This window comes from Hyperolius riggenbachi, chromosome 5, assembly GCF_040937935.1.
Source record: "Hyperolius riggenbachi isolate aHypRig1 chromosome 5, aHypRig1.pri, whole genome shotgun sequence".
Classification (NCBI taxonomy): domain Eukaryota; kingdom Metazoa; phylum Chordata; class Amphibia; order Anura; family Hyperoliidae; genus Hyperolius; species Hyperolius riggenbachi.
The window spans coordinates 338720526-338733909 of record NC_090650.1 but is presented as its reverse complement, the minus strand read 5'-3'; the positions used below and the strand labels follow the sequence as shown (position 1 = coordinate 338733909).

Here is a 13384-nt window from a genome sequence, read left to right as displayed (position 1 = left end):
ACAGTGTGTCCAAAATAAAATAAATACAATTTTTTCTTCATTGATTAATTTATAGTGGCTGTTTCTTTTGGGAGGACACTCGCATTAACAAGAAAAAGCAGTGGTAGTAACAAGAAATACAGTAAGATGGTGAAAAGTATCCTCTGTGTTACCCCACTTTTAATTACTTAAAGGGGTTCTTCCGTGAATGAGGAAAAAAATAAAAAGTGGTTTATGCATAAACTATTAAACATCCTTCTAAAATAGTGTAAAAAGTTTTTTTAAAAAAATGAATGGTTTCATCAATATAACATGTATTGTAAATAGTGACGTATAAAGGACTGGGAGGCTAATCCATTTGTTAGGGGTGTTTTTTTTTACTTTCTTTTACAACCATAACTGCTGCCTACATAGTTTTCAGTAGTATAAACCCACTTCTAGCAGGAATTGCCCTTATAACCCTAACTGCTGAGCTCTGCTGAGCTGCTGAATATGTGTTTACATTGTTGCTATGCAACCAGACCCGGTGCAGAGACTCGTTTTGTGAAAAGAGTCATAAGCTGCAGGGAGAATAAGTCCCATCTACACCATATGATTCTTTGTCAGATTCGATTCGATTCATTGATTTGATTTGATTCAATCTGACATGTCCGATTCATGATTCGATTCAATTTGAATCAAATTGAATCGAATCATGAATCGGACATGTCAGACTAAATCAAATCATATCAATGAATCGAATCAAATTGAATCGAATCTGACAAAAAATCATATGGTGTAGATGGGACTGATTCTCCCTGCAGCTTATGACTCTTTTCACAAAACAAGTCTCTGCAGCAGGGTCTGGTTGCCTAGCAACAATGTAAACACATATTCAGCAGCTCAGCGGAGCTCAGTTATTAGGGTTATAATGGCGATTCCTGCTAGAAGTGGGTTATACCACTGAAAACGATGTAGGCAGCAGTTATGGTTGTGAAAAGAAAGTAAAAAAAAAAAACCCTAACAAATGGATTAGCCTCCCAGCCGTCATCCGTCACTTTTCACAATATATGTTATATTGATGAAACTATTCATTTTTAAAAAAAAAAAACTTTTTACACTACTTTATAAGGATGTTTAATAGTTTATGCATAAAACACTTTTTATTTTTTTCCTCATTCGTGAAAGAACCCCTTTAAAGAATGGCAGGAAAGGTGCCCCTATAGTGCAACAAGCTGCTGTTACAGCCAGTTTACAGTAAACAAATGTGATCAGTGAGCATTCCTCATACAGTGATTGCTTCTAACTGCCACTGTTGAAGAATGCACTAAGCTGAATGGCTGAATACATGTTTTGTCAGTAAGTGAAGGAGCAGCACATTTCTAAAATCACAGCATGCAGTGATGGGGTTGAGGTTAGGTCATAGTTGCCTTAGATTACAAAGCAGTGCATCACCCCACCCAGTTGGAATGTCATCAGCTGCCAGGAAATAGAAACTGCATCCACTGACTGTGAGAATAGGCAATGACTTCACTAAAAAGAGAAAACCTACTGGCTGGATCAATCTGACTACAAGAGTAAAAAAGAGAACAATATAAAAGAAAGCAGATACATGTAACAAATACCCTTCATCTAAAGTAGCTTATCACTGAGGGGAAAACTAAGTAGTTTGCTCCTCTTCCCTATATGAACACATCTACAGTCTTTCTGGAGATTTTAAACCGCTTGAATGGCGGTTCCCAAAAGCCTCTGTAAATCAAAGATTAATGCATGGAGAAAAGGGTGTAACTACAGATCCTGCTTCCCCCTCCAGTCAAAATTTGATGGGTTTCACCTTGTTCATACTCCCTTACCCCCCCCCCCCCTCCCCCTGGTGATCCCCACAGTCAGGGCCCCCAATCCCATTGGTGCATTAGCCAGAGATCTAGACTGATAGATTGTCTTGGCAAAGTGCAGGCCAAACCTATTGTTCTTCTACTCACCCTGTCTGTTCTGTGTCACTCTATTGTGTGCTGTGCCTTGGGCCCCTCTCCCCCCTCCATAGCAAAAGAATGTGTCACTGGTCTGTAGGCTTACCAACTCAGCCTTGAACCTGCTGCCCTATGCACTGTGTCCTGATCCCTGTGGGTGACAGCAACTGTGCATGTGTATGACCACAACAAAACTTGCTCTGTATTGGAAGGAAGGTAAAAAGTTGTGCCCCACTTAGCCCTGGAACCCTGTCTTTCTCCAGAGGCTCATCCCCCTCTAATTAAGCCTCTGTCTGGAGATCAGGGTTCATTTCAGTGTTACTTTATGCTTTGGAATCAATTGTGATTTTTTTTTTGTTCTCTCTGTCACTGCTGTTCTTTAAGAATATCAATAGCAGCAGCAATATTACCACTATTTTGTATCAATGAATGCGCACCACTGGTGTGTTGGAGCATAGTATTTTGCACACACAGATAGGCACCCAGTATAATAAGTTACAACAACAACAACAACAACAACAAATAACATTTGTAAAGCGCTTTTCTCCCGTGGGACTCAAAGCGCATAAGCATGGCTCCGACCATCGTGGTACAGGGGAAGAATTTTATAAATCTGGAAATGCCAGGCTAAACAGGTGGCTTTTCAGTCTGGATTTGAATAGCTCCAGGGATGGTGCTGTCTTTACTGGGTGTGGTAGGGAGTTCCAAAGAGTAGGGGCAGCATGACAGAAGGCTCTGTCTCCAGATTTTTTGAGGTGCACTCTGGGAGTGACCAAGTTTATAGAACTTGCTGATCTGAGGTTGTGAGAGGTGTGGTGCAGCTTCAGCAAGTCCTTCATGTATCCAGGGCCCAGATTGTGCAGGGATTTGAATGTCAGCAGTCCAATCTTGAAGAGTATTCTCCATTCTACTGGTAGCCAGTGCAGTGAGCGAAGGATCGGTGTAATGTGACAGTGGCGAGGCTGGTTTGTTAGCAATCTGGCAGCAGCATTCTGCACTAATTGCAGGCGACGCAAGTCTTTTTTGGGGAGGCCAGCATAAAGGGCTTTGCAGTAGTCCAGCCGTGATGTGATGAAGGCGTGGACTAGGGTTTGAAGATCCTCTGGGGGAATCAGATGTTTAATCTTTGCAATGTTCTTCAGATGAAAGAAGGAAGATTTAACTACAGATGAAATTTGGTTTCTGAAACTCAATTCCCCATCGATTAGTACGCCAAGGCTGCGCACAAGGTTGGAGCTGTTTATGTCTGAATTCCCAATCCTGATTGGTGTTGCTTTAGGATAGAGCTGTTTTGATGGCGAGCACTGGCTTTGGACAAACAGGACCTCAGTTTTGTCAGCATTCAGTTTCAACCAGTTATCATTCATCCATGCCTGAAGCTCAGCTAAGCAAGAGTTTATTTTTGGGGTAGGGTCTGTTCCACCAGGTTTGAAGGACAGGTATAGCTGTGTGTCATCGGCGTAGCAGTGGTACGTCAGGCCATGTCGTTGGATAAGTGTACCGAGTGGCAACATGTAGATTGCAAACAGCAGAGGGGATAGGATTGATCCTTGTGGCACTCCGAATTGTAGAGGTGCAGGTTTGGACATTATAGGTCCTAGGGATACTCTCTGTGTTCTGTCAGTCAGGAATGATCTGAACCACTGGAGGACTGATCCACTGATGCCACAGTACTCCTGCAGTCTGTTAAGCAGGATTTCATGGTCAACTGTATCAAAAGCAGCTGAGAGATCCAACAGGATTAGGATGGAGCATTCCCCTCTGTCCCTTGCCATGAGCAGATCGTTGCAGACTTGGATGAGGGCTGTTTCACAGCTGTGGTGTTTCTTAAAGCCAGATTGTAGAGGGTCCAGGATGTTGTTTACTGACAGCCTGGTTTCAAGTTGCAGATAGACAGCCTTTTCAATAACTTTACCTAAGAAGGGGAGGTTGGAGACAGGTCTGTAGCTGCTCATAGCATCTGGATCCATGGAAGGTTTTTTGAGAAGGGGCTTGATGATTCCTTCTTTTAGAGAGGTAGGAAACCTCCCTGCTTGCAGAGAGCAATTTACTATTTTGTGAAATGCTGGACCAAGCAGGTCAGGGCATTTCAGCATATGTTTAGTTGGTCCAGGGTCCAGGTCACAGGTTGTCTGGTGGAGACGACAGAGGGTGTCTGAGATCTCTTCCTCACTAATACTTTTGAAATCAGTCCAGGGTGTTAGGTTGTTTTTGCAGCTATTTCCATTAGTTGCATGAGTCTTGGGTGCTGTGGACTGAATGAGAGACCGAATAGAAGATACTTTGTCAGCAAAGTAGCAGGCAAATTTCTCACATAGCTCCTTTGAGGGAGTTAGAACTCTTTACTGCAGAAAAACATGCAGACATATATCATAGACCGTTCCTAAGAATTGAGGTGACTAAACCTCCTGGATCTGCACCGCAGTGCACGCTGTGGCGTCTATTTCCTGTGAATGTACTTCCACTAGTATTGTACGCAGTGTACCAGCGCTGCACTTCAATACACAACCAGTCTAAATCATTTATAATAACGATAAATGGTCTAAAGTGTATATTCAAAGTATATCAAAGTTTATTACATAGGTTATCAGTTATAAAAATCTGGGGGATTGTGGGGTGAAAGGGATAGGGAAGATGCAATAAAATCAATAAACACACTGCGGGGCTACATATATCACTTTGCTGGTCAGCTTAATTGAATGGTAAACCATACATATGCACACTCACCACATTCAACCTAGATTGTTAATATATCTATGCAGTGGTACCACTTATATAGTCCCTTGTTACTGCGCAGTATGAACGTGGATTTAGTTGATAGGCAGTCTTTAGTAGAGATAAGCCATTAGCAGGTATGTGCTGCTTTGTCTGTATATATAACAAAAGTCAATTGGTTAGTAGTGCTATGCGGCTATTAGTACATGCTTTAGCTTTAGGCAGGAAGGTAAGCAAGCAGTCCCTCAGCTCCATGCAGATAGACATTAACGGTTGTATTTGTCTTGTATTATATTCAATCAGCAGAGCACATTGATATCTCACCGCTGTTGCTTGCTGCTATGATCTCAGATCAGCCTTCTGGTGTGGTAGAGCGGTTTGCGCTGAGCGGCGGTGTGCGGACCCTTATGTGGCTGGCGTCCCAGCTTAATTGTTCGCCGGGTCTCCGCTGACACCTTCCTCCGCACTCAGCGTCTTCCATATCTCCAGCGTAACGGAGGTGCGTAGAGGTTACAGGCCTGGCCAGACGTGGCGTAGCTCCGCCCACCTACGCGTTTCCCGCCTCTTAGGGCGTTTCCTCAGGGTATATCATGGACCGCCATCATTCTAAGCAAGTGCAGCTTGCTTAGAACAGAAGGAATACTGAGTCAATATAGGAAATGACCATCCCATAAAGATTACCATCATGTTTTACACACAGTGACATCTTGTGGTTGTTTTATTATACTGCAGTTTAAGGTAATAATCCTGTTGATACTTCCAACATGGTGTACATAAAAAACGAAGAGGTACTCTAATGCCTTAGCAAATTGTTACTAGTACGACTCACCACAGCCCTGTTTGAGGCAGGTTCGGATGCATAGCGCCACCCCTTAAAGAAAAAGGCCTCTGCCTTTTCTCTATCTCCTAAGCTGGAGATAGAGAAAAGGCCTCAGTCTTTTTCTGCAAGGGGGTGGAGCTGTGTGGTGAAACCTGGCTAAGAAGGAATCCGGGTATGACTTTTTAACAATACAATGCGTTGGGGCAAAATAATTTTTAAGCGTTGGCGTGCCTCTAAGTTTTTTATTTTTTTACCTATACTAGAGGTGCATGTTTGTTTAATCAGCACTAAATATATCCCCAGCCAATTTAAAACATTTCCACTTCCCTATTTTTCAGTTTATCTGGGTGCCCTTTAAATGCGCAAGCCATAAAAAAAGGCAAAGCATCAGAGGAACTAATGACTGTAAAGCTGAAGACAAATGGAGGTAAGAACATGCTGCGTATCAATGTTCATGAAAAGCTGCTGCAACTCATCTAAATAAATTCCAGTCTTTGATACTCATTAATGTTTGATTCAGACATGAAAGCAGCGTAAATACATTTCTCAAAGCGAACATCATTTCTGCTATTTGCGTAGGTTTTTAGAATATAGCAAGAAATCTTAATGCGTTGCCTGAGGCTCTAAAATGAAATCAAAGGTAATGCTGTTCTGGAGAAACCTGTACAGGAAAAAACAAATTACATTTCACTTTTCCAAAGGTAGTCTTATGCACAGACCCAAATCTATTACAGAGAAGGCACCTTCCCAAACAGCGTGCACTAAATAAACAGGCTTTACTGTAACAAACATATGGAAAAACAAGTGATTTAGAATCCAGTCATCACACACGTGAAGTAATAATTATTTTCATTAATATACATTTATACAGCACTGACATCTTCTGCAGTATGGTATTATGGACCACGTTGTCATGTGACTAAAGCGCCATACACACACCTGACAAAAGTCGGATGGGATGGCTGATAACGAGCACCTCAGGTGACAGTCAAGTGGCTCAGTGGCTGGATAGAGTACTGGGTAAGGACACTGCCTTTTACATGGGCGACCAGGGTTCAAATCCTGGCTAGGGTCAGTACCTATTCAGTTAGGAGTTCAAGGCAAGACTCCCTAACACTGCAGGGTGGCCTCTTGAGCACGTCCCGGTGGCTGCAGCTCTTGAGCGCTCTGAGTCTGACAGGAGAAAAGCGCTATACAAATGTTCCTATTATTAGGTGTGTGTACAGCGCCCCCCCCCCGACTGCTGCTCAGCCAGCAATCCACCCAGCAAGCGGGGCCCAACTTTTTTGTTCACTCCGCTCCCCTTGCATGCACTGCACCTTCATCACTCCGCCCCACGCATAGCAACAGAATGCATTGTCAGCTACACAGCTTAGACGCATCTCTACAGGCCAGCCCAGCAATGTCACCCAAGGGGATTCGGTCCTGATCCAAGACGGGCAACATCCATCAATGGCGTGTATGGAATTTAACAGTCCCTCAGGGAGGCTTACAGTATAATCATAAAAAATGGAATTTCTATTTAAAGTGACTGATGTAGAGCTGGTAATAGCTTACAATTAATATGACCAGTAAATCAGTAACGTAGTGATGAGGTAGAAACATGTACATTTCTACCGACAAATTGAACAAATCAAACTCATCAGTTACATCACTACTACAAAACAGAATACTAAAGTACACTAAAGGGCCTATTTACAAAACTGGCAATAAGAAAGCCATAAAAGTGTGGGGGGGGGGACTTTTTTTGTTGATCATAAGATCATCACTCTTCTAAAACTGGTGATCACAAACTCCATAATGTTGCCCATCGATGATACAATATTGGTTGTACAATCTTACTAATTCTATGTAGTAGAAAGGTCGACTGGGTGAATAGACTGTGAATAGATACTTCCTTCATATTTCATAGAAGTGGTAAGATTTTACAATCAAGATTGTCTAATTAATAGGCATCTTAATAATGACCACTAGTTACATTTTTCTCATCCTGTACTCACTGACTTCTGCACTCGTGCTATTAATAAAGCAGTGATAAGCGTGATCACAACTTTTACCACTTTGTACATTGCCAACAAAGCCTTCAGTACTTTGAGGGCTGGTGCACAGTACAAGAGCTTTTTAAAGTGAACCAGAGACGAAGCACCCTCACGTATTTTACCATATACAGTATATCAGTGGGAACAGTAGAGAAAACGCCTACCCTGCTCTCTGTTTCATTCTTCACTGCATAGCTTGCTTCTTATCAGCCCTGATAAAATCCCCGACTGAGCATTCAGTCTGGCTTTGCTCAGGAATCATTATAGCTAAGTCATTATAGCAAAGCCAGACTAAATGCTCAGTCAGGGACTTTATCAGGGCTGATAATAAGCAAGCTGAACAGCGCAGAATGAAACAGAAAGCAGGGTAGGTGTTTTCTCTAATGTTCCCACTGTTATATATGGTAAAATACATGAGGGTGCTTTATCTCTGGTTCACTTTAAGCGCTAGAGATTTTGAAAAGCTTTTGCTAATGCAATGCTTTGGTAGATTTTTACAAAATCACATCGCTCCAGTGTGAACACACACATAGGATAACATTAACAAGAGCTTTTAAAATCACAAAGCGCTTAAAAAAATTGTAGAGTGAACCAGCCCTGAAAGTGGAGTATGCTGTTGGCTTCAATGGGGCAGAGTAGAGAACATTTTTGTTTTTCCTGCAAACATTCATTGGCAGCTTTTGGGACACTTCAGAAAGTATTCATCTTTATTATACCCAAGTGACAATCCACGGCTACAACACAAGTCAGTGTAGGCCCATGTTTTGGTGATCAAGCTGCTTATCAGTTCCAATCTGATATTCCATTCAAGAGACTACTTTAGGATAATTATGGTAGGTGATTAAGGGAATGATTGCCGTCATAATTGGGCAGATTCTGCCCTTTATAAACAAGGAAATCTAAATCTGAAAGGAAACAAAAAAGTTCTGATTTGGATCTGCAATTAGATCTCCACTGCTTTATAAAGAGGCCCCTGAAAGTACTGTATTGGAAGAGCAAAACCATAGAAAGCCTATTTGTGAAACAACAAGGATCCAGAAGATAATAATAACTAGACAGAAGAGACCAAAGGTTGTCATACTGGACTTATCTGCTTACCTTAAGACATTGGGAAACAGAAACCATATCCAGCTTATCCTGTAGTACATATGGTTAAACTGAACTAGATTGTGCTTTTGTTCTCCTTGTGCAATTGGCAGGATCTCTTGTACTTTACAGAGCTTCATACATATTCATATTGGGATTACGTTTGTTACTTGGCCACATTTTTATGAATTGTAATTCTGAGACATAGAGGGTGGCTTAGCAATATGAATGGCATGATACTGGGACAAGTATCTTCCTGATTTTTCTTATTACTGCATAGTTTTCACAGTAAATGGTTTTTGTCCTAAAAAATGCTTTAGAAAGAAACCCAACTAAACAGACAACACAGTGTTCATATGTAAATGTACCATTATACTAAGTGGTTGATCCACCCATGGAACCTATAACCACATTAGAATGCTTCCTATTATAATACAACTATCTTTCATGTAACTGTGGAATTATTTTGCCAGAGGAATAGGAAGAAAAAGAAGGAAACAGCAGTTTACCTGAGGAAAACGAATGCAGAATAGGGAAGTAGGTTTAGGTTAATAAATACATATTTTACTAAATTCACAGTTGTTTAGTAGAGACGGTCAATGAAGTCATTTTGAACTGATGGAAATTTTGTTTATTTTATATATGTTACGGCCAGAACCCATAGTCTGGCCACTTCGGGATCTGGCGGGCCAATACATGAAGAGGCCAAGTGATGCGGCCAATATGCAAACATTCTTGTTTTAACCTCTCTGGCGGAAAGATTACTTCCAGATTTTAGGGTCTAAAAGTGGAGACATTTTTTCACAGGCTTTTAGACCCTAAAGCCAGGGAAAAATCATATCACAGATAGATGTAGGGCAGCCCAGCACATTACTCCTGTACCCCTAAAGTGAGATTGCCGACTGCCGTTATGGCATTTTCTATGTACTACAGAAAGGGTTCAATACAAATTTTTAAAATGCTACATGAGATAGTTTTGGGAATCAGCAAGAAAAAAAATAATTTGGCAATTGGCAAAATACCTTCAGTACAGAAATAACACATAACTAATAACACATTCTTTGTGAATTGAGCCCAGAGCTGTCTGCAGCCAAGCACAGCTGTATTTAATTGCTTAATTTTATCAGCCCTGGCAAAATGGGGCTACAAATAACGGGTGCTTGTTGGCCTCCAGCCTCAAACTTCCCACCGTAGCCGTTATTAGTATAGGCGTCTGTGGCTGCACCCAAGCTTCCACTATGCCCAATATTTTTCATTTTTTCAAGTTTGCAGTTGGGGGAAGGGTCGGTTAAGGTTAGGAATTGTTAGGTGTCTTCTTAAAGTGCACCCGAGGCAATATGTGACATGATGAGATTAACATGTGTATGTACAGTACAAAACATTAATAACAAGGCTGTTTTATTTTGCTGCCTGAAAGAGTTCATTCCTAGGCATGGAAGTGACAGCTTCTGTCTTGTCGGTACCTTGTTGGGAATTTAGTAAACATCATTGATAAGCAAATTAAAGCAATAAAAGTTTTCCAGGCAGAATAAAACTTCTGAGGGCAGGGAGAGATAAAATATATTAACTATTGACCTATTTCTAACTCTGGGACACTTAATAGGTGATTCGAGACAGTATAACATTCAACCTACTTTGTAAGTGTTTAAAAATAAAATAAAACCATGAGATGTCTAAAAAAAAAGGCTATTGACCCTTTTGTATGCACCCATTCTTTCCAACTTTTCAAAACAATATTTTTCTTGCTAGGGTCACAGTGGTCAGTTGCTTAAAGAGAGTCTGAAGCGAGAATAAATCTCGCTTCAGACCTCATAGATAGCAGAGGCACGTGTGCCTCTGCTAAACCGCCGCTATCCCTCGGCTTAACGGGGGTCCCTGATCCCCCAAATCCCCTCCGTAATGCGGGGGAGCGCTTCCTGGTTGGGGCAGTGCTAACCGCCGCAGCCCTGCCCCACGCGCGTCTGTCAGCGCGTATCTCCGCCTCTCCCCCGCCCCTCTCAGTCTTCCTTCACTGAGAGGGGCGGGGGAGAGGCGGAGATCCGCCGCTGATAGACGCGACTGGAGGCAGGGCTGCAGCCGTTAGCCCTGCCTCCAGGAGCGACCAAGTCTGCGACCAAGTATCGCAGTGGGGGGTTTGGGGGTCAAGGGACCCCGTTTAGCGGCGCTATTGCGGCGGTTCAGCAGGGGCACACGTGCCCCTGCTAACTATGAGCTCTGAAGCGAGATTTATTCTCGCTTCAGAGTCTCTTTAACGCACACGTCATAAATGAGTGTGAACTGCAATGGAGAATGGACATAGACTTTATTACAAAGACTGCTTGTAGCAAGTTAGAATAACGTGATGAGTTACAACTCAACTGTGAACAGGCCCATTGAATTGCATGGGCAGTGAGTTGACATGCAAAATTATTCTGCACCGCAACTGACCACTGTGAACAGGGCCTTAAAGAGAACCTGTACTAAAAAAAAGGCCGATGGGGTATACTTATCTCGGGAGGGGGAAGCCTCAGGGTCCCAATGAGGCTTCTCCGTCCCCTGTAGCTGCGCGGAATCCAGCGCTGGCTCCGGCAAAAACTCCCCAGACAAGCTTGACAAGCAATGATATATTTACCTCAGGCGCACTAGTGGCTCTTTGTTCGGGTAAGGCGGAAATAGCTAAACACGATCGTATCCGCTCTACAGCGCAGGCGCAAAGGACTCACTTCTGCGCAGTAGAGCGGATCCGATCAGGTTTGGCTATTTCCACCTTAACCCGAACGGAGAGCCACTAGTGCATTTGCACAGGATCGCGGTAGGTAAATATTTATCTCGCCACGGTTTGGGGGGCTGCAGCACTGGATTGCTGGAACGCCGGGGGAAGCCTCCTTAGGGTCCAGAGACTCCACCCTCCCGAGGTAAGTATCCCCCAGAGTTTTTTTTTTACATTACAGATTTTCTTTAACGTTACCTATAAATAGCTCCTTTTAGGCCCTGTTCACAGTGATCAGTTGCGCTGCAGAATAATTCTGCATGTCATCTCGCTGTGCATTCAAATCTATGCCCGTTTACAGTAACGGATCACGTTATTCTAACTCGCTGCATGCAGGCATTGTATTAAAGTCTATGCTCAGTCTCCATTGCAGTTCACAGATATTATAAAGCATGAGTTATGCAACTGACCACTATGAACCTAGCCTGAGGGTAGGTTCCCAGTGCTCAGTTACATTGCAGAATAATTCTTCAAGTCAACTCACTGCCCATACAATTCTATGGGCCTATTCACAGTAAAGGGTCGTAACTGATCGCGTTTTTCTAAGTCGATGAATGCAGGCTTTGCATTAAAGTGTATGTCCAGCCTTCATTGCAGTACACACTCATTTTAGCGCATTACGCAACTTACTACTGTGAATCCACGTGTTGCATTGTTACACAGCTAAAACGCAACACAAAGCAGCACATAATGTGTTGCGGCGGCATGCGATGTAACAGAGGCATAAGAATGAAAATTGCATCATAGGTGTGCGATGTTTGCGTCTCACATTTGAGAGTATAAAGCCCCGCCTTTTTAAAAACAGATGTGCGCATGTGCAATGGCTATAACGTAGTGCGACGCAGCACAAAAATTCAAACATGCAAGCGTTACCATAGACTAACATTGAACGTGCCAACGCATAATGTTAATGTTACGTACCCCGTTGACGCGCATCACACCGCATGCACTGTAAAACGTTGCATTGACTTTTAATTGCTGTGCGTTATTCTCAGTTAAAAAAACCTCCATTATGACGCAACGTAACTGAGCACTGTGAACGTAGATAGGTTCACAGTGCTCCCTTGCGTTGCGTCATGATGGAGTTTTTTTAACTGAGGAAATCTATGCTAATGCTCGCATGTTTGAATTTTTGCGCTGCGTCGCACTACATTATAGCCATTGCACATGCGCACATCTGTTTGTAAAAAGGCGGGGCTTTATATTCTCAAATGTGCGACACAAACGTCGCACACCTATGATGCAATTTTCATTCTTATGCCTTCGTTACATCCCATGCCACCGCAACACATTCTTAGCGCTGCATTTTATCTGCATTGTGTAGCAATGCAATGCACGTTGGCATTGTGAACGTAGCCTTAGGGTTAACTCCTACAAGTATGCGATAATAAGTTGCACTGAGAACTTCCCATATAACGCAGCTCCGCAACGTGGCACTGTGAATGCGACCTCAGAGATACAAAAGGCAAAAAGAGGTTATTTACTTGTTGCATTCAATTGTTTTAAACAAACTTAGAACCGTACATCACCTAGAACCCCCATAGTCACCCTTATAGTAAAAGAAAAAAGCAAAAAACAACAAAACAAAAAACATTCTTCAGTCAGTATTCATTTCAACAGACCAGATTTTCCTTACTTGTATGGTTTTTGATAAAACACTTTCATGTAAAATCCACCAAATTCACCTCCCACATTTCCATTGATTTTCAACCAGACATCTGAGCCCTGGCATCACTCAGACAACAATATAAATGTGTTAATGTGTCCAGCAGGCATAGAGAATGGGGATGATATCAGGAATTTAGATGAAGAGATCAAAGAACTGAATGAATCAAATTTGAAGATAGAAGCTGACATGATGAAACTTCAAACCCAGGTTAGAACATCATTTCAGTCATTCTCTTCATATCACCCATTACATAACCTTTTTTCCTCATCCAAATTATGCATACATATATTGCCATGGTCATGTCCATTAATACAGCTGTTCTCCTCCATACAGAGAGATTAGACCAAAAGTCATGCCAGCTACACATACAGTATACTT

At 42.3% G+C, this 13384-nt stretch overlaps 1 protein-coding gene across 8 annotated transcripts in view; it reads left to right on the top strand.

Moving 5' to 3' along the window:
- The window catches only part of ST18 (ST18 C2H2C-type zinc finger transcription factor), a 336354-nt gene that overhangs the window by 303745 nt on the left and 19225 nt on the right, over nt 1-13384 (top strand). For 5 of the 8 annotated variants that reach the window (XM_068234755.1, XM_068234754.1, XM_068234750.1 and 2 more), the window contains 2 exons: nt 5802-5890; nt 13107-13213. In XM_068234755.1, coding sequence (XP_068090856.1) covers nt 5802-5890; nt 13107-13213 — 196 coding nt within the window. The remainder of the gene's footprint in view (nt 1-5801; nt 5891-13106; nt 13214-13384) is intronic. The other 3 variants (XM_068234757.1, XM_068234756.1, XM_068234752.1) reach the window with 2 other exon arrangements.